Source organism: Mytilus galloprovincialis, chromosome 8, assembly GCF_965363235.1.
Source record: "Mytilus galloprovincialis chromosome 8, xbMytGall1.hap1.1, whole genome shotgun sequence".
Lineage (NCBI taxonomy): Eukaryota > Metazoa > Mollusca > Bivalvia > Mytilida > Mytilidae > Mytilus > Mytilus galloprovincialis.
Genome location: NC_134845.1, coordinates 16,684,795 through 16,707,384, shown reverse-complemented (window position 1 = coordinate 16,707,384; position 22,590 = coordinate 16,684,795). Strand labels below are relative to the sequence as shown.

Here is a 22,590-nt window from a genome sequence, read left to right as displayed (position 1 = left end):
TTATCTAATTTGAAACTGGACTTTCATTTGAATTTTTATGAAGTTCAATATTTGTTTCTTTGAACATTTGTGTACCAAAAGTTCCGAATGATGAAGTTGAAATCTTCTCTTCAAAAACTTAAAGGACACCATCACGAGTTAGTTGACCGTTATGGAATATCTCGTTCAAAGATGACAGCGAATATGTTCCAAATGTCGTTTCTACAATCCTGCCACATTTCCCCGAATTTGAACATCCACAAACTGCAACAGTTCTTCCTAATTTTGCTATTGATTTGTTTTCTTCATGATTGTATTGAAAAAAACTTAAAGGACACCATCACGAGTTAGTTGACCGTTATGGAATATCTCGTTCAAAGATGACAGCGAATATGTTCCAAATGTCGTTTCTACAATCCTGCCACATTTCCCCGAATTTGAACATCCACAAACTGCAACAGTTCTTCCTAATTTTGCTATTGATTTGTTTTCTTCATGATTGTATTGAAAATACTCACAAGTGCGATTTACTTTTGTAATAGACATTCAAGCTTCAAATTTTTAAGAAAATAGAATCATGCCCAAATAACTCCTTAAAAAAGTAGCTTTTGGTATATATGAACATAACAGAATGATGACATTTCAAAATGTTTGTTTCGGCATATTTTCTGCATCCACAGATAAAATAAGAATGGGAACGATGCCCAATATCACAATGACATAATGAAATTTGACTTTGCCCGGTGTACATTGTAACATGAAATAGACAAAGAAAACAAAATTTTAAATTTTATTTCGTTGTTTTGTAACACGTTTTACACAGGAAGATAACATTTTGGTGGATGGCAATTTGCCCAGTACAGCTCTTGTTGTATAACCCACTTGGAATCATAACATTTTCGTGGAAGACAGCATGCTCCACTCATCGGCCGATAACATGTCAAACCTGTTAAATAATTGTTGCAATTAGCATTCCATTAAATGTTTATATTATTCAGAATGAACTAACGGCTGAGTTTTAAATGAAAAATGATATTACCGCAGAGGATTGATTGTCTATATGAGTAAATGAGTAGATTATAATTAAAATTATATGATTAACATTTGCTATAAAACAAATTATATTTTTCATTGTTTAAACATCATTTGAAACATGTACGTGATTTGTGATTTTTATTTTGTCATAAAAGAAACTCATTCTAGTTTGAATTTTTCATTCATTTCGGGGTCTTTTATAGCTGACTAAGCGGTATTGGTTTGCTCATTGTTGAAGGCCGTACGGTGACCTATAGTTGTTAATTTCTGTGTCATTTGGTCTCTTGTAGAGTTGTCTCATTGGCAACCATACCGCATCTTCTTTTTTTGTTTTATATAGTTTATATAAAAAATCTCTGTATGAAACAAAAAAAGATTTACCTTCACTGTTTTGAATCAAAATCCCTACTAATAACACTAATATAAGACTTAATAAATTAAATATACCAATTTAAAATCTAGTTTGATATCAATGCAAAAGTATTTAACAACACGAATAAAAATTATATAAAATATCCTAGACTTCCATTATTTTAGTGTGACTCTGTATATATATATATAAGAAAAAAATCATGTATCAGTAAAATACTTTTTTTATATAGTCAAGAAGGTATTTTAATATATATATATGCGTAAAAAATAATTTTCACATGTGCAGATATATATATTCATTAAATAAAATAATAAAATAAGTAAAAAGTTAACAGTTCCATTCTATCGATTTCATCCTTCCATTGGGACTCTTCAGGATAACTGATGTAGTGTCGCTATACAGTAGACGACGTCGTTAAGGAGGTTTATGACGTTCCGTCATTGTTCGTTATTAAAAGTTCTCTGGATTTAATTTTGATCGGAACGTTGTTATGAAATAACGTTCCATCTCTTTTCTATATGCTTCATCCCGTCTACATTTAAAAATAGGCATTATTTGAAAATGCTTTTTACCACAAATGTCAAGATGGGCACTAATTGGCGAATTTCTGTATTGTGGGTGTTTTATTTGTTCTTTGTGAACTCGCACCCGTTCACAGAGGCTATTCCCGGTCTGTCCAATATCCTGAAGAGTCCCAATGGAAGGATGAAATCGATAGAATGGAACTGTTAACTTTTTACTTATTTTATTATTTTATTTAATGAATATATATATCTGCACATGTGAAAATTATTTTTTACGCCTATATATACGAGTGTGCAAGACAATAAGATGAGTAAATCAAAAGGAGGATCAGAAAGTACAGATAAACTGTTATCGGAAATATCCGGAAAATTAACATCGATGTTTACAAAGTTCGATACGCTTACGGGAGCAGTAATGGAAATGGGAATCTCGCTGAAGAATCAAGGTAAGACATTTGAAAATTGCCTTGAAAAATCTGGAGATTCTGGGAATAATACTTTAACAAATCTCACTCAATTTCAACAACCATTTCCTTTTTTACAAGAAATGAACGATATCCAAATTAATATTGAAGCAGCACGGCAAAGAGATCTCATCAATGATATGTGGAAAAAAATCTTTGAATGAGAGAAAAATTGCGTACTTCAATGCGTTGAGGTGTGATAAAAACGCAGAAATATACATAAAGTGGCAAACAATGGAAAACCCGATTCTACCAGAAAAATTTCTTTTACGAGAAATTAAAGGAGAACACTGTGAAGAAACGGAAATGCGTGGACAACTAGCCCTTCAACGTCTAGCTACGGAGATATCCCTGATTCAAACCAGAAAACACCGATTTGAAGAAAAATTTCTGTCAATAGACGCAACAGTATTAGCCGAGATATCCGGAAAATGTAAAGGCAATATTGAAGCAAAACTTCACGAGATGTGGACACAGGACACAAAATGTGAAGAAGAGAAATCAAAAGCGGTTTGGCAGAAACATCAAGAACATTTCGATAATTACGAAAAGATTGATGGCGATGAGTCCATAATGAAACCAATACCGCAACGACCAGCTAGAACAAAGGGAAACAACGATATACACATGAATAATGAAAATATCAATACCACCCTAATCAACCAAATGTTTCACAGAATACAAATACTGGAACATATGCCGCCGTTGCTTTAAATCAACTCAAAAGAAAATTGACAACACCGCATTAAGGAATAAATCGTCAAAGAGACCGAACATTCATAGCCGCAATCCGTCCTCAGAAAATTTTCAACAAAATAATGATGAATGGAAAGTTGTAAATAATAGAGGCAGAGGACGCGGAGGAAGACGTGGACGAGGTCGTGGAAGAATCGATAACTCTAATCGCGGTGGTATAGGTGGGGGCATCACTAAACATGGTAGAAACAGCAGAGGTCGAGGAAGAGGTGCACGACAGCCTTTTTTAGAGAGAGGCCAAAACTTGCAACCACCCGATCCGATTTCGACTGCAAACCAACATCCGAACCGACGATAGACCCCAAAATTATAAACCTCTCACAAAGAACACTAAACGAAAATGAAATTTATTTGTTATCAAAAGGTTTTAAATTTGCTCCCGTTCTATACTCAAATGTTCCGGAATTAAAAGCTGATATCAACAATTTCTCTAGACGCCTCCGTTAAAGAAGAATTCGGAAATAAAAAGGACCATGATAAATCTCTCGTAAGAAACAAATCAACTTACACCCCAAGACCGGGGAAAGATGATTATTTAGATACTTACATTGAGACAATAACAAAATTTCCCGTCCGTACACGTAAATGTAAACAAAATTTAACCCTAAATGAACAGGATGCGTTAAAAAGTCTTAAAGATGACGACTCCATTATCATTAAAGAAGCAGATAAAGGAGGAGCCATTATCATTATGGATACTGACTTTTATAAAGAAAAAGTTTTGGAACAGCTTAATGATGAGGAATACTACAAACAAATAACAAATAACCCGGATAAAGCAACTAAAAAGAGATTAAAGAAACTGATAAAAGACTACAATCAATGTCTAACCGAGAAGGAAATAACGTACTTGTGTGACTTTGATCCGAAAGAGAGTAAGTTTTATGGACTTCCAAAAGTACAGAAAAGTGCACAAATACAAAATACTGTTCGAGATCAAAACAATATTTACGTTGAAACATTCCGTCCCGCCGATTTGAAATTAAGACCAATTATAGCCAGACCGAAATCATTAACTCAAAGACTAAGTCATTTTATCGACCTTGTTATCAAACATCTATGTCCGTCAATTCCAAGTTATATCAAAGATGATATGAAATTTTTAAATCACATTCCTGCCATAGTTCCGGAAGAAACACTATTAACAAGCTTTGATGTTACAAGTCTATACACAAATGTTCCTCATGATCTAGGTCTTACAGCCGTAAAATACTGGAAGGAAGAAAAACGGGATGAAATTGACTGTAGATTTGAAACAAATTTCATACTAGAAGCTACCAAAATAGTTCTGGAAGAAAATACATTTTATTTCGACGGAAACAAATACAGACAAATTAAAGGTACAGCCATGGGAACTAAAGTTGCCCCCACATACGCAAATTTAGTGATGGGATACTTAGAGCAACAAATGTATCAATAAATATCTGTCCAATTCGATCAAAATTTCTGTGATTATGTCATTAAATTTTGGAAAAGATATTTAGATGACTGTATAATATTTTGGAGCAGATGAGAAAAAGATTTATATAAATTTAAAGATCTTATCAACTCCTTACATCCGTCGATTAAATTCAACATGGAAACCAGTGACACAAAACTACCATTTTTGGATATCCTCATCTTAAAATCAGGCAGACATATAACAACGGATATTTATTATAAATCCATAGACACCCATCAATACTTAAATTTTCATTCGTGTCATCCGTCCCATACAAAACGAAATATACCTTACTGGCCAGACGGATTTGTGCTATAGTATCTGACCATAACATTCGAGAAGTATGTTTGAAGGAATTCAAAGGCTATTTGACACAACAGCTATACTCAGAGGGTTTAATCGAAAGTGGAATTCGAAAATCTAAACTCTTGACACTTCAAGAATTACGAACCCCGAAAGTGAAAAACACGGACGAAACCTTAAAGAAAATACCGTTTGTTAGTACACATGACCCGTATTTACCAAACATTTTTAATACAATTAAATCAAACCTTCCGACTCTACACGAAAGTGAAACTATGAATAATTGATACCGGAAGAAAACTTAATCTACAGCCGAAGACAACCTAAAAACGTAAAGAAACACTTAACCAGAGCTCGGTTCAAACCGAAGGTTAATGACTTTGAAATAAAGTCTTGCGGAGATTCAAGATAACAAGATACGAAATATTTAGAAACAGGTAAAATGAAATCATTTAAAGATTGCAAAAAATTTCATGTGAACGCCAATATGACTTGTAAGATAACAAACCTTATTTACTGCGTCACATGTCCTGGTTGTCACGAAAATTATATTGGACAGACCGGGAATAGTTTCTGTGAACGGGTGCGAATTCACAAAGAACAAATAAAACACCCACAATACAGAAATTCGCCAATTAGTGCCCATCTTGACATTTGTGGTAAAAAGCAAAAAAAAATGTAGACGGGATGAAGCATATAGAAAAGAGATGGAACGTTATTTCATAACAACGTTCCGATCAAAATTAAATCCAGAGAACTTTTAATAACGAAAAATGACGGAACGTCATAAACCTCCTTAACGACGTCGCCTATAGCGACACTACATCAGTTATCCTGAAGAGTCCCAATGGAAGGATGAAATCGATAGAATGGAACTGTTAACTTTTTACTTATTTTATTATTTTATCTAATGAATATATATATATATTTATAAGTGTCTAAGAATGTAACTTTAACACACTAATGAGTGTTATAAAATTAATTGTTATATTTTATATATTATTCACGCAATATTTCGCTAAACAAATTAGCTTCATCGGGCGTGTGCATCTATATATCTAGGTGAAATCGGATGCATGACAAAAAAATATATTTGTAGCTTGACGTTTTTGTGTAAAAGTTTAACATATTGATTGATGGGGTATATAAAAGATATTTTTGCCGTTTATTGTACATAACAATTTTTAAATCTAAACAAATAGTTGTTTTAGTTAAATAGAATGAAATTCATGATTTATTCCTTTGGTTTTGGGTAGAACTGTTTTTCATCCCTCTCATTAAGTCCATCAGGTTCAAGAGTACGTAGCTGATGCATCCAGAACCTTTCTCTCTGTTTTCTCCTTTCGGAGTCCCAATTTTGATTTACCTCAATTTTTTGAAAGGTGATATTATCAAAAGTATGTCCTGTTCTTAAGAGGTGTCTCGTAATTGGACAGTTTCTTCCTTTTGTATAGAACGACCGGTGATTGTTAAGTCTGATGTTGAATGTAGTTTCTGTTTCACCAACATACTGCAGCTTGCAAGTTCCACAAGTAAGAATATAAATACTATTTTCCGTTTTGCAATTAGATGTAACATAGATGTTGTATCGCTGCTTTGTTACTGTGCTGCTGAAAGAGTGGTCAGTGTTGGCGGCTTTACAGCACTTACAATTGCTTCTACCGCATTGTTTGTAACACCCAAATTTAGAAGTTTCTTGTTTCTTTACTTTTGATGTCACAAGTATGTCTTTGAGATTTTTGGGTCTGCGATAGGCAATAACAGGAGGTGATGGAAAAATTTCTTTTAAGGAAGAGTCATTTTCGATAAGACGCCAGTGCTTTCGGATAGTAGATGAAATATTTGTCAAATCGGGATGGAAGGTTACAACAAACGGAATTCTATCTGCACGGGTCGTCTTATCTTTGTATTCCATAAGGCTAGCTCGATCTTTTTCTTGGGCTTTATCAAAAGCTTCTGTGATGTTTTTGGTTTTATATCCTATTGATTTCAGCTGTGTTTTTAGTTGTCTCAAACGATAGTTACAGCCCTTGGATGGTGTAAACTTCCCAAAAAAACGTGTATGGTGTAATGGTGTATGGCATATGGTGCAATGGTGTAAGGTGTATGGTGCTATGGTGTATGGTGTATGGGGAATGGTGTAATGGTGTTTGAGGAATGGTGTGATTGAGTAACGTGCGATCGGGAATGGTGTGAATGATGGTGTACGACATTTCATTGGTTGAAAACGAAGTTCTTTTTATTCTATTTTCTCGAATTGTAAACATAAACAATAATAATAATCTTAATATTTGAAATTTACTTGCTTTATGGGTAATTTCGGATCGTGTAGCTAGAATGGGGAATGGTGTATGGTGTAATGTGTACGGTGTATGGTGCAAAGGTGTAACGTGTATGGTGTAATGATACAAGGTGTATGGTGTAATGGTGTATGGTGTATAGTGTAATGGTGTATGGTGCTAGTGGGAAGTTTACACCATCCAAGGACTGTAAGTTTGGATTCCGAGGAGCAAATTTGTTTTAGTCTGATGGCTTGACTGTAAGGTATACTCCTGGAGCAGTGTTTCGGTTGACAACTTTTTGGAGAAAGGAACTGGTGTTTATCAGTTTTCTTTGTGTAGAGATCAGTTGTCATGACCCCGTTTTTTACAAATGTGGTGGTGTCGAGAAAAGCAATTTTCTCGCTTGAAAATTCAGATGTAAATTTAATTGAGTGATGGAACTGATTACAATGATCTAGGAAATCTTGCAAATGTTCTGCAGTATCGTTCCATTTCATGTCAATATCATCAATAAAACGGAGCCATGACAAGGGTTTGTATGGCACACTCAAAAGGATGCGTTCTTCGAGATCCCCCATAAAAATGTTGGCAAAAGAAGGTGCCATTTTTGTTCCCATACTAGTTCCGTCAATCTGTAAAAAGTGCTTGTCGTTGAAAATAAAGTTGTTATTTTCAAGCACTAGCTTGAGCAATTGAACTAGACAGTCAGTTTGGGGATGTTTATCCTTTCGAGTATTCCATACTTTTTCACACGCGGCAATTCCTTCATCTTTTGGAATATTTGTGTATAAAGAACACACATCCATAGGTAAAGGACTTAAGGAATTCATTTTCTTCAAATAGTCAGTCGTATCTTGAATATGAGATGGTAGTTGTTTAACATGTGGTCTGAGGTGGTAATCAACAAATTCTGAAATTTTTTCGGTGGGATGGCCATTAACTGATACTATAGGTCTCCCTGGGATCCCTTCTTTGTGGAGTTTTGGAAGTAAGTAAAATCGACCGGCTGTGCACGTTTCGTCTGGGCGTAGATAATCGTACGTATCGTCATCAATTTGTTTATCTTTATTCATTTCTGAGAGGACGTCATTAATATTTTTGCTGATTTCTTTGGTTGGATCACATGTTAGTTCTTTATAAAATTTAGCGTTTGAGAGTTGACGATTTCCTTCTTCGATGTAGTCTGCCTTGTTCATCACTACAACGGCACTTCCTTTGTCAGCTTGTTTGATAACAATTTCGTCACGGTCTTTTAAGTTTATCATGGCTTGACTTTCTGACTTTGAAATATTTCTGACGTGTTTACCACTGATTGAAGATCTGACTTCAGCTTTGACTGATGTAATGAATGATTCCAAATTGTCGTTTTTGTTTTTAGGGGGATTCTATTTACTTTTCTTTTTAAATTTTGGAATGCATATGTCTCCTTCATCACTCTCATAATCAAATTCATTCATTCCGGCTTCTTTAAAATTAGTAGCATCAGTATGGTAAATATATATATATTCTTTTAAACTTTTGATTGTCTTTTGTGTTTCAAATGAATTCAACATACAAAACATTTTGTGCATGCATTTTCATGGTTACTTCATGTACATGTATATTAAAAAAGAACTAACCTAAATTGCAACCACAAGAAGAATCGCAAATATCCCCCTCGTTTCCAATTACACTTGAGCAAGTTCCACTAAGTGGTGAACCTAAAGATGGTAAAAATAAATAATTGTGATCAATTAGTAGCATCGGTATGGTAAATTACATATATAAACATGGCGTATAAAGTGACAATGATGTTATACTAATTAGAAAAGTTTCATTTTAATATAACACGATAAATGTAATCCAAAACGTCTGACAAGGTATTTGTTTAAGAATACTTAATGATGATAGATATCCTACTTTTATGTATAATGAAAATTAACAAAAAACGATTTATGTTTTATTCTGATTTTTGTTTTCAACTCAGTAAGAATATTCGACTTTTGGAGTTTCCAAATTTTAAATTATTGAAGTGGATATTCATTATAACATACCAAGTCCTCCACCATCTTCCACTTGAGTTAGTAATTCACCGTTAGCATCTCTACAGCAGGGTGTTGGTGAGGTACACTGATACGAGTAGGTACATTGTGTACTTCTTTTTAACCGAAAACTAGTACACAACACAAAACATACTGCACTCTACAAAGATCAGGGTTCATTCTAAAAATTATCTAAACATTGTATACAACCCGATACACATTCATTAAAGACAATAAAACCCAAATCAAGTGCCATTTTATGTAAGTGTTCCTTTGTAACAAGAAAATCAATGTTAATGTATGGGGAAAAGTATCTCAAGTCTTCCAAAGCAAGAGCCAGAACAGTTTCCAAAACGGTGAAGTGCAGCACACACGTTTATATAAAAAAGGTTTTAAAATTTGACGAACTGTTCAGCAAGTATAAGGATGAACGCTGTGAAAGTCAGTCTAAAAATGAAATTAAAGATTTCTATCTTATGAAAATAATGCTTATTGAATTTACAGTTTTTACCTTTGATAAGAAAACAAACAAATTACTTTCTCGTAACAGTTTTTGCAATGTGTTATAATTATTGAAGATATTTTCTTTTATGCTATCGATAAAGAATATATTGTAACAAACATTTTTAGCATTTATTCAATTTACAATTTTGTTCACATAATATAAAGCTGTTATCAAAAGGTGTAATAAAACCAACTTATTGTACGTTGCATAAAGTTGAATACAAAAAAGAGACGATACAAAATATCCTCTTGAGTTTGATAGTTGTAGGGAATTAATCCTACGTTTCATTGCAGTAAAACAAATAAGTGGCATATACATATATATAGGTGTTTCAAAGAACCATTTTTTTTATTTGTTGTTTCTATGAAATAATTTAAAAACTTGAGATTACAAGGTTACTAAAAATTGTACACAGGAATAAAAAGGGTAAACTTTTGATTGGTTAACTTCCAGCGATAGTTATTTTCGTATGTGTAATACAATATTGTGTGATTTTTATTTTTTGTACTTGACAGGATAAAACTTTACTCGTGCCAGACAAATTCTGCACAATATTTTGAAAAGATAAATGAAAAATCTCAAGAAACCCATTCTCAACCAAATTTTCAATATATTATATTTCAAAACCTAAAACATGGACTTTACCTTTTTTAAATTTCTTAATTCATATTCAATCAATGTTTTTCAGTCTTTTAAAACCATCCTTGAAATTGTTACAAACATATTGCAATGTCTATAAAAATAGAAGTGTAACTTACGATTTTAAAAAGTTTTACAAGTAAAATATGAATATTTCCATATTAGTCCAGTTATTTTTTTTTACTGAAAGAGTAAATAGTCTGGATAATGCAATAAATCAGCAAGTTTTTTTGGTATATGTAAACCGTCTAACCATAACAATTGCACATCTGTCTAAAATTTGCAAATTTGGGCAAATAACTAGACTGATTGTGTACTGCGATAGCACAATTCAAGATGGCAGTATAACATGAATCTACCTAAAAGATTTTATCATAATAATGCAGTTCCAATAAAATAAATCTGATTCTATCATTGCATGTTGCCAAGACCGGGGGTTATTTAATCGAAGAATTAACATTCGCACAATCTAGCAAGTTAAAAATTACAAAATCCGGCTTTCTAAATGTGTAGGAAACATTCGAAAGAGTAAATATTCAAGAATAAATAAGTTGGTGATACCATTTCCAATAGAATAGTTATCAAAGGTACCAGGATTATAATTTAAATATTGTAGTTCATACGCGCGTTTCGTCTGCATCAGTGACGCTTATATCAAAATATTTATAAAGCCAAAAAAAATAGAAAGTTGAAGAGCATTGAGGATCGCAGAAAGAACTGAAACACGAGAAATTTCTCCTAGTGCTTGATTTCGGTGAAAATATGTTCTAATTCTCATTATGAACTGGATACTCTATAGATTAATATTTCGTTATCTCACTTTTAGGTTTAGTTATTTTATTTGCAAAAGTAGCAAGACGGATTGGACACAAGTTATGAAAACATGTGGGCCTCATCTCCCTATATAAACACAAAACATATTAGTTTATGCTGAAAAAATATAGAAAATATGCATTCAATACACACTACAAAAAACAAAACAAAAAACAAAAAAAAAATATGGAATTATGTATAAAAACTGAACTGCAGTGAAGAGTTGGAATGTAGGAATTCTGAATCTAAATTCATTGTTCTAAATATTGTGATTCTGATATATGATTGTACAAACTCAAAAATGTCTTTGGTTTGCTGAAATGAAAGGTCACCGTTCCCGGATAAAGTCACTCACAAAATATTGAATACTATTTTCAACAGGATGGCATTTTCGTTGTTAAAAAAATGAAAATGACCGTTGTTATGAGTAGAAATCACAATTTCGGGCAAACATTAACTCTAAAATGAGCAAACTTCTACAGAGAAAACGGTTTTGGTGTCTGGGGATGACCGTTGGAGACTATTAATCAGCTACAACGAGGTTTAAATTAAGATAGGTTTGACTGTAGAAGCTAAACAGGTCTAAATCGCAATTTCGTTTGAAATTCAGCATGCTATCAATAGTTATGGCCAAATATTTCTGGTTATTTCAGTAATACATAATTTGTTTCAACAATTGTGTTCGGTATGTCGATTTATCATTTCCCGTATATAATAAGTAAATTGAACATCTTGCGTTCGACAAAGTTTATAGTCGTAACTATCAATCAAAATAGAAGTACAAATCAGTTACTCGAAAGTAGTAGGAATGATTGGCGACAGGTTACTTTTCGCGACCAGTCTTTTGTACACTCCGTGATTTGAACTATATACATTAGTTTCATTGAGTTTGAAGCATTGTGCAATTTGTTTTCACAGTCAATAGATCAACTTAAATGTCTTGACCTTATAAAAAAAACTTGAACTTTATTTGTTTGTAAGTGGTTTATAATATATTCTAATAAAAAAATAATGAACACCAATTCAAAATATATGCGCAGTTTGAAAATATATTTCCCCGTTAGTAGTGGTATTGACAAAATTTCCAAGTTGTACAATAAAGATAAATAGACACAAATGACATCATTCTCACCAGTATTATCAAAATTTTCATTGTTCGAATTCGAATTATATCCTTATATTCAACAATTTCTTCCACTCCTTATTGTCAGGAAACAAACTTTACAAAATTATCCTAAACAGTTTAATTTATTAAACGACATACGTTTTGTGCGACAGATGATACATGTATTTGTTATTGCAGTATTGATTTGATGTAGTTGTTTTGCAAGGAAGCATGTAGTTAAACATTACGTTTTACGTTTACTCGATACCACAGAGTGTAATTTATGATAAAATTTGTTATTCCAGTATTGAATTAATGTAGTATTTTTATCATGTAGTCATGTAGTTAGACTATTACAGTATATTGAATAATTGCGTACTAGACTCTAAGCTAAATATTGAATGTGAAGATATTTCAGGGCGTACTTTATTCTAGATATAAATGAGCAAAAGTAAAAAATAAAGCTGATGACAATTAAGCTAAACTGTAAGTAAACTGTGGTGACGAGTGTTTGTTTTACTCCCTGTACCCTAGGGCGCGTGTCTGGCGATGTAGCAGTAAACGCTTATAAACTCCTAAATCCTTGATAAAATTTGGCCTAAGATTCGACACAACTTTGAAATTATTTAAAATTAATTCAAAGCTCTGACTCCATGCCCGGCCCAATCTTTTAACAACTTAAAGGAAAAGGAATTGTGTCGGGTATAAATTTTGATTCTACGTGTTTCTTACTATCTTTTAAAAGTATTTCGTCTTCATGAAAAAGTTGCTACCGGATACATTTTCAACTCACAAAGTTAATATCAATTTGTTTGATGTGTTTAAACGTTTGATTTTGCCATTTGACTAGTGACTTTCTGCTTTGAATTTCCTCGGTGTTCAGTATTTTTGTGATCTTACTATTTATGATAACGTTTAGTCATGGTACATTCCTATAAATCCTGTAAATTTAAAAGTTAACTGAATCAGTACATTTTCATTGATCATCAATGAGTGATTCGCTCCTATCTTAATGGTTTGTGATTACTCGTTCTAATAATTAAAAAAAACATTGTTAAAGTTCAAAGTCAATCATCCAACGTTTTTACAGTGTTTACACAAAGTGCAAAAAAAAAAGCAGCATTCAAACTTTCACCATTTCATATTAACTTGACCGTTAACTTTCCACACTTTTTAACTATACTATTGAATTAATATTCATCGATTGATACACGTCATCATGAAACAGGGATACCAGGTAATTTTATGTTTATCAATTCCCATATCATTTAAATTTTTATATGCATATCATTTTTAAAACAAAGGTTATCAAATATCTACGAAAATTTGAGTTTTCTTCAAATTTCCATGATAACCATCCCTAACTAAAATTTAATTTACAGAAGGTAGACTGCAAAACTACAAAAAAAACACTCATTTCTCATGACACTTTCTATGTTATTATATGTGAACTAGTGTTTGGCTTTTTCTTTTATAACCATGAGGTTGTGTAATTTTTCCGATTTATTATTTTGAATATCCCTATGTGTCCCTCTTTTACACATAGCCCTGTTTAGCTGTAAGAGGATAGGATTAATATTATCGATTTCAATAACAGTTTATGTCATAGTGGGATCAGAGTTTGAACAGTATCTATATGACTTACCTTCATTGTATAGCACGGATATTTATCAATTTCTATGTCCTTACAGTATTAGGACTGACTGGTCGCTTACAGTGAGTAGTATTTTAGTAATATTATAAAAGATTTTATACCTCTGGAACTTTTATATATTTATGTAAACATGTTGTCTTCATTTTTCGTGCAAACTTACTCACTTTTTGTAATTCAACGTTACAATTTGATCTTTGAATAATTTTTTTAACACCAACTTTTCTCGGATGCAAGATTTATATCTATAAGACAAAAGTTTGATAATAAATCGACCTCGACTGGGATGACATACAGCAGAAAATACACAAGTTGTATTAGGCATTGTCAATCATGGGCAAAATGAAGGTTGGTTGTACCCGTAAATAAATATTTCAAAACGAGATAGCACATCCTCATTTTTACGAAAATGTTGGTCATCGTGCCCGGAAATTCAGAAACGATCCTGGTAGGTAAACTTGTCGATCCCTCAAATGAACTAATTGCAAAAGGTCATGTGTTTATCTTCCTGTTCATGACGTCTTTACACTAAATGCATTGGATATTGGATGTGTACTGATTGATAATTTAGTCAAAAACACATATTCATTTATTAGTTGTTAGAGGCTTTGAACTAGTTTTCTCTCAGTTCTGAAATTAGTGTCTTTTTGTTGTTTGGATATGCAAGTATCACACCACGTCGACTCTGTGTAGTATTTGTATTTGTATCTACCTGATGAGTCAGCCTTTTTTCAACTGATTTTTATAGATCTACCTTATTTTGTACTTTTACACCACTGTCCCAGGTTATGAAAGAGTTGAGATCCCGCCACATTCTATATTTATGTGTCTGTCCAAGGTCAGGAGCCTGTATTTCAGAAGTTTTCGTTTGTTTATGTGTATCATATCTGTTTTTCGTTCATTATTTTTACATAAACTAGGCCGTTAGTTTTTCTCGTTTGAATTGTTTCACATTGTCATTTCGGGACCTTTTACAACTAACTATGTATGTGTTTGTTGATTGGTGAAGGTCGTACAGTAACCTATAGTTGTTATTTTTGTTGTCATTTGGTCTCCTGTGAAGAGTTATCTCATCGGCAACCAGACAATATCTTTTTTATATCGATAATAGAAAGAAAAGTTTAGACGATTTTAGACTTGTAGTTGATACTACGCTTCGTTCGTTCGTGATTGAACAAACATTCTCTTTGTATCGGGTACATGTCGTTTGACGAAAATCCAAAACCGACTCAAGATTATCCACAAAATTGAATGCTTTTAAAATATGACCATTTCCATTTATTGTAATGGTACCGCAATATAATAAATACTTTACACTATAAGATAACAAAAGGTTTCCATAAATTTATTTATTACTTTGTTTGGTATAGCGATCCACATTATGTTACTTGTGTAAAGAAACTCGCCTTCTCATATTGTTAACTTAATGACTACAAATATGACGATAGACAGTGCTTTTTATTATGATAACGAATTGTTTTTCTTTAGTGACAACAGAACATGGTTACGATTTTGGATTTGCAAACCACTATATTAATTCACATAACAAACTTTTTGAACTGGGAAGAAAAGTTCGACTTGGTATTAGCTATACCTGCATGGAAAGATTTCTTATATTCGACAAAAGTTTGGAAATGTATTGAACTATACAGAGTGAATTTGAATCGAACTTCGATATACAGCGGAGTATACACAAATGTGTAACATGCATTGTAAAATATGGACGACATATTGAAAACCTTAAACTATATTTTTATAAAGAAAATTAAGAAGATATTTTACATGTACTAGAAGCAACGTCGTTTTCATGTTGGAACCTACATTATCTTGGAATTGGGTATATGCCATTTAAAAGCAATTCACAACCAACTTAAAATTTTACAAAGTCGTTCTCCTTATTGGTTTACAACCTTTTGGCGGAATGTCCAGTTCTTAATTCTGTTGATATATCTACTTTTAAGCCCTCAACAGACAATGACGAGGGTCTTTCAACTCTTTTGTCAATTATACACGGTCAGCATGTATGGCATAAAATTTCAGGAATAGATTTTCTTTCTGTAAGCCCTTATGGACAATTTGACTATATGAAGTTCCTCAACGTATTTGACAATTTTAGGAAGTTGGCAATCAGACGCGAATGTATCACAGCTAATTACCCCCTGTACATGGTAGATAGAAGTCTGTCAGAACTAACTTTGTACCGAGATACTAAATCAGATGCCACTCTAGTTCCCAACAATGAAACTTTAAATGATCAATTTTGGAGGAAAATACTAACAAAAAGTCTAATGTTTCATGTTGATCTGGAAATTAAGCAGTTACCAGTTGTACTAGAAGACTTTCCAGGTTTGATGCCTTTCCGGAATATTGGACTGACCTTTTTCACAATTGATTTAGAACTACTAGATATTTTGAAGCACTTCACAAAGTTCTATTTTAAAACACTGGTTCATCTTTCATTTGTCTTTGACGATTCAGAAGTGGATGGAGGGTTTAAGTTTGAAGAACAATTTCAAAGGCTTTCTGTTGGTCTGTTGGAACTGGTAAAGACGTGTCCTAAATTATCTTTCTTACAGTACATTCTGCCAATTAACAGTGAAACCATACTATGTATAGCAAAGGAAAGGAAGATGCAAGAACTTTTTTTTTTATGAAAACCAAGTATCATACATCAACGAAACCGATATATCGTCACATAATAAGAAAGTACAATGGCTGAATGATTGTGGATATGACCAAACAAAGCTCGAAGAAACTGTTTCATTAATATGTAATACAGAATGGCATCTGCTACCGGGTGAAGAATATGGAATTCTGAATCATTATTATCTTATATATTATATCATTAAAATTATGTTTTATTTTACAAATCGCTTAAAGTGGAGATATTTAAACACAGTAAGTTTTATGTTAAAGCCAGTCGAAATATTGTTTTGTTGGTCCATTAAGTTCTGCAACGTTTTTACGAGACAATATTTTATAATGTTAGCATTCTAAAATCATTAAATTACACACTGAAATATATTGATGATAATCTATAACGTTCCTTATTTCACCATGGTGTATCAAAAAAAGACGGACGAAAGATACCAAAGAGACAGTCAAACTCATAAATCTAAAACAAACTGAAAATGCCATTACCAAAAAAGAAAAAGACAAACAAACAACAGCACACATGACACAGCATAGAAAACTAAAGAATAAACAACACGAACCCCACCAAAAAGCTAGGGGTGATCTCAGGTGCTCCGGAAGGGTAAACAGATCCTGCCCCAAATGTGGCACCCGTCGTGTTGCTTATGTGATAACACATAAGCGAAAAGTCTAATTCGGTAGGTCACATTCATGAAAGGGAAGGGGATTAAAAGTATTTCAGACGACTGAAAGATACTTCATTACATTTATAGGATTGAAACAAACGATCTCAACCAAAACATGTGGTTAATCTCAATTGCTTCAGGTGGGTAAGAATATCCTGCTTCATTATATACGTCCGTCATATAGCTCATTATAAGTACAAAAGTTAATTATAACTCAAATTTTAGAGATGTCATAAATGTAGAATAGAGGACAACAGCGTCATTACGACAATTTTGACATAGCCGTGGGTTTTTTCCCCAACTCGTAATGACTCGTGAAATCATTCGAAGAGATTACTTCAATAATGTGGTCATTTTTATAAATTTCCTGTTGACAAAGCTTTCAATTCTTCGAAAAACTAAGGATTTTTTTATCTCATGCATAGCCATCTTATAAATTTCTGGTTACAAAACTTTGAGTTATTGGGAAAACTATGGATTTTTTAATACTAGGAGTACATAACATGAGCCGTAAAGGGCACAATTTTTTTTAATTTTGAGTTCTCAATGCTCTTCAACTTTGTAGTTGTTTGGCTTTGTAACTATTTTGATCTGAGCGTCACTGATGGTTCTTATGTAGACGAAACGCGCGTATGGCATACAATGTTATAATCCTGATATCTTTAAACTATTAAAGAGGGACGAAAGATAACAAAGGGACAGTCAAACTCATAAATCTAAAACAAACTGACAACGCCATGGCTAAAAATGAAAAGGACAAACAGCACACACGACACAACATAGAAAACTAAAGAATGAACAACACGAACCCCATCAAAAAACTAGGGGTGATCTCAGGTGCCCCGGAAGGGTAAGCAGATCCTGCTCCACATGTGGCACCCGTCGTGTTGCTTATGTGATAACAAACCGGTAAATAGTCTAATTCGGTAGGTCAAATTCATGAAAGGGAAGGGGATTGTAGTTACGACGTAAGGAACATATCCGATATCATTTGTGAATCGGATATTCCATATCGGTAAACGTCCGTAAAATTAACGAAGGGATGATTTCAACTTCACCATTTGGAACTCTTGGTTTAATAGCTTCCTTGTGAGCAGCAACCGTCTATCAAGAAAATCATGATAGGAAATGCAAGCACGGGAATATCGTATCAAGTGGGAGATATATACCCCGTATGCAGGTGCTGCTGGAATGTTGCTACTTAGAAATGGAAAGTTCACAATTGAAATCATCTCTTTTGTCGTAAAGTTTTCTTTTTAAACGACCCTCATTGTCAATTTCAATGTCAAGATATGAGACCGACTTAACTGTATCTGTAGTTTCCTTTATCTCTAGCTCGATTAGACAGTGAAATTTTGATATCCATAGTACGAGTCTTCCCTTTCAAATTTAGCAGAAAATTGTGTTGTTTATATGTGACGTCATCAGACATGGTGTCATTATCAAGACGTCACAAAGGACATTCAGAAGAAACCATGAATTTTGACCTCATAATTAAAACTCGACTTATCGTTTGCCGAGAACAGATATAACACTGGTGATTAGAAATAATTTTTTTTCACATCGATCAGGAATACGAAATAGAACAAACATAAAAGAAATATAACCGATTGCTGAAAACCGTTTACATTTTTTTTTCTGCATCATAAATATTGTAAACTATAAATACTAGGTATAATATTTTTTTAATTTTTTTATAGTATTAATTATGGAGGGTAAAAACATGTTGGTGGGTGACAGTTAGCCCAGTAATGTTGTTGCTGTTTCACCCAAGCTGTATCATAACATCTCATTGGAGGACAGCATACTCCAGACATTGGTCGATAGCATGTGTAACCTATAGAATCATAAAAATAAATCATTATATATAATTTCATTTTGGATTTGAATCTGAATGACATACATATGGTGTTTCTGAAGAAATGTATATGGTGTGCAAAGAATAATGGTGATGTTTTGTTTTACATTTTGTGATGAATATATTGATTTCTTTCTCTATTTTGGCAAATAGATATAGGAAGATGTGGTGTGAGTGCCAATCAGACAACTCTCCATCCACATAATAATTTAAAAAATTACACAATTATAGGTCATTAATTACGAGCTACATATATAGCTATCATGAGTATTTAATTCAACATGTAAAATTATCTGATTTAGCCAGTCCCTATTAAACATATCGTATGTCTCGGTGCCTGAGAGCTATAATTAGGTCATCTACAAAAACACTAGCAAGCTGTAAAGACATTGTTATTAGTTCGAGTCCGCATGTGGCAAAGAGTAAACTATAATAATTGACTTGGATCATGTGTTTTCTTATGAAGGTGTGTGGTTCTCTCCGGGATCTCCGACTTCCTCCTACCTGTACAGACTGGTCGCCATCAAATAGTCATTAGTACTGAATGTTTTGATTAAACAACAAACAATCAGTCAATTAAACACATCATTAATAGCTTTATAAAATTGTGTAATACCTTTACACTGTATAATAAACATTAAAACGAAAAAATAAACACATTCAGTCTACTTTTTAACACTCAATGCAAAACCTGATGACATCGACCTAGTGAAAAATGCACTGTTGCCTAACTCGTCGTTATTTACAATTGGCACTATTTGAGAACTGTTTCGAACTTACGAAACACTTTCTTTTACTTGTGATGTTTTGTCTTTTTGTCTGTATTTATCGGTTTTTATCTTAAAGTTTATCATTCTAAAATTGGAATACAGAGGTATTCAGTAGAAATAAATTTAGGAAAAACATTATTGTATTAAAGATAAAACGCTTACAAACCAGACGAATAGTAAGAAACAATCATGTTTCTGAATCTATTAGTTTTGTAAATATCACAGTAGCGGAACAAAATATCGCCTTATTCTCAGACAGCCTATTACACTTAAGGTTTTCTGTGTCATTAACAATTATATTGAGTGTCATTTGCTTAACACACATGTCAACATTCTATTATTATGCATTAAAAAAATACACTTTTATGTTTAATTCATTTTCTAATACACTAACCTGATTCACATCCACAAGAAGAGTCACAAACATCACCCTTCTTTCCAAGTATACTGGAACACGTTCCACTTGAAGTTGAACCTCCTAGAACCGGAGCTAATAAATAAATGAGGTTAACATATATATTATTATTCAAGTAAGGAAATCGCAGACCTTTCCTAATTTTATTTCAACTTTAAAACAGTTTCTCCGAAAATTACCCGATAATTGAGACATACAACAAATCCCATTTGAAATGTAAGGATTAAAGTAAAACAAAAACGAAAGATATCGTTAAAGACTGATAATTTATAAAAGAAAACCACATCTTTATCTGTGAAGAGTCGAAGTGAGGCTGACAAAATCGAACAAAATCCTAAACACGACAAAAATACCAACGGCCTTTATAATCTACATACATAACTATAGACTGAGCAACACGAATAAAACCACAGCCACTCCGGAAAGTACGCAGACCACTGATGCAGACAAGACATGCATGTGTCGGAATAAATTTACGATGAAGTAAAATTGTTAAATATGTTTCTTATATTATTTTTTTATAAGTGAAATTTAAAAAAAAAATTCAAAGAAATGGAACTAGTTAAAGTGTATAAATAATTTCAGAAAAATCATTAACAAGGTATGTGTAATTTATGTGTCACCGCTATACGACCGTTTGAAGATTCTTTTGTTTTACTGTCAGTGGATGTTTGTATTTTGATAGAATATTTTCTAATAAAAACTGCATGAAAAAGTTAAATCACAAAAATACTGAACTCCGAGGACAATTCAAAACGGAATTCCCAAATAAAAGAGGAAAACCAAATGCTCAACCACTTCCAACGAATGGACAACAACTCGTTCAAAGTATGTAAACATTATAATATAACAATAACTCAATGGTGGGATGTTTAAAGTAAAGAGACACGTCATGTGTATGAAAGAAATATAAACGGTCACGTTTGAAGATTCTATTTGTTTTACTGTCAGTGGATGTTTGTATTTTGTTAGAATATTTTATACTAAAAACTGCATTAAAAAGTCAAATCACAAAAATACTGAACACCGAGGAAAATTCAAAACGTAAAGTCCCACATAAAAGAGCAAAACCAAAAGCTAAAACACTTCTAACGAATGGACAACAACTCGTTCAAAGTATGTAAACATATAATGTTATTATAAATAGAACAATAACTCAATGGTGGGATGTTTAAAGTAAAGAGACACGTCATATGTATGAAAGAAACATAAACGATCACACTGACAAAGCACACAAGAAAAAATGAAACATAATACAAATAACAAAGTGACGGGATGCATAAGTACAGAGCCACGTCAAATGTATATCACCAAAACAGACCAAACAGTAAAAGGAATATTATTTAATACAAACAAAAGAACACTTCAACATGTTATCAAGATAATAAACAGCGTCAATAAGAAGAATCTACACTTCAAGCCCATCATGTATTATTTGTGTGAAGTTGATACAAGAACGAACCTTTTTGACGAATAATTGATAAAAAAAATAATATGCAAATATCTCAAAACACATTCAAAAAGGAGAGTTCGTAGGCTTACTGGTAAAATTGTACTCAACAATTCTAACTTGTTCCTACCTCCTGAAAGTCATCTATTTCATAAAATTACCGATATCTAGGCTAGATTGGATTTTAAAATAAAACAGTGTACTAAATTTCGTTAAGCTCAATATCAATAATAGTTTGCGTTTGTATACTTCAAGTATAAAATGTTAGTTCATTAATCATGCATACTGTGCGCGAAAATTTGCCATTCGATAATAGATACAAATGAGTTAATTTAAAACTTCTTTCTACAACGGTAACATGGGTAAGACAATAACTTACCGAAATGGTCTTGCTGGCCAGTAAGTGTTTGATTGTTAGCATCCCTACAGCAAGGTGCTGTTGAAGTACAGTCATATGATTTGGTACATGTTGTACTTTTTCTTGATCTTAAATGATAATTGGAACACCATGCTATTCCTAATATACTCTACAAAGAAAGGTAAAAAGTGCAGTGATTTTAAACGACGTAAACAAAATGTTTCACCATTAATTAAAATAAGATTGTACGTTCCTTGTCATATTTAATAACATTGCCCATTTGTCTTGAAGAAATAAATATAATGTTTTGAATTATGGAATTGTTGCTCTATACCTTGCAAAACAAGAAGCGAAACAACATCAAACGGCAGGTTACACTATGGGAATCATTTTTCTTTAATTATGTCAATACACTTCTTTGTGTTTTGTTTTTGGTTTGTTTTTGTTTTGTCTAAACGAAACTGCTTTGGTTTCATATAATGATTTTTTGATGAACAAAAATCTTTTTTAAGGGTTAAAAGAAAAGCT

At 32.7% G+C, this 22,590-nt stretch overlaps 2 protein-coding genes across 3 annotated transcripts in view; both read right to left on the bottom strand.

Annotated features, from left to right (window-relative positions):
- The window catches only part of LOC143085197 (uncharacterized), a 35,031-nt gene that overhangs the window by 10,375 nt on the left and 2,066 nt on the right, over positions 1-22,590 (bottom strand). Inside the window, exons 2-4 of one of the 2 annotated variants that reach the window (XM_076261428.1) lie at positions 22,084-22,231; positions 20,234-20,329; positions 18,880-19,048 (exon numbers count right to left, since the gene is read on the bottom strand). In XM_076261428.1, the coding sequence (XP_076117543.1) occupies positions 18,918-19,048; positions 20,234-20,329; positions 22,084-22,231 (375 nt within the window). In that variant the 3' untranslated portion in view covers positions 18,880-18,917. Of the gene's footprint in view, positions 1-18,879; positions 19,049-20,233; positions 20,330-22,083; positions 22,232-22,590 lie in introns of those variants that run through there. The other variant, XM_076261429.1, reaches the window with a different exon arrangement.
- LOC143043145 (uncharacterized) lies at positions 758-12,406 on the bottom strand. The gene is made up of 4 exons (XM_076215587.1): positions 12,268-12,406; positions 9,191-9,338; positions 8,777-8,857; positions 758-925 (listed from the first exon to the last, which is right to left on the bottom strand). The coding sequence occupies exons 1-4, from the start codon at positions 12,286-12,288 to the stop codon at positions 795-797; spliced, it is 381 nt and encodes a 126-aa protein (XP_076071702.1). The 5' UTR covers positions 12,289-12,406; the 3' UTR covers positions 758-794.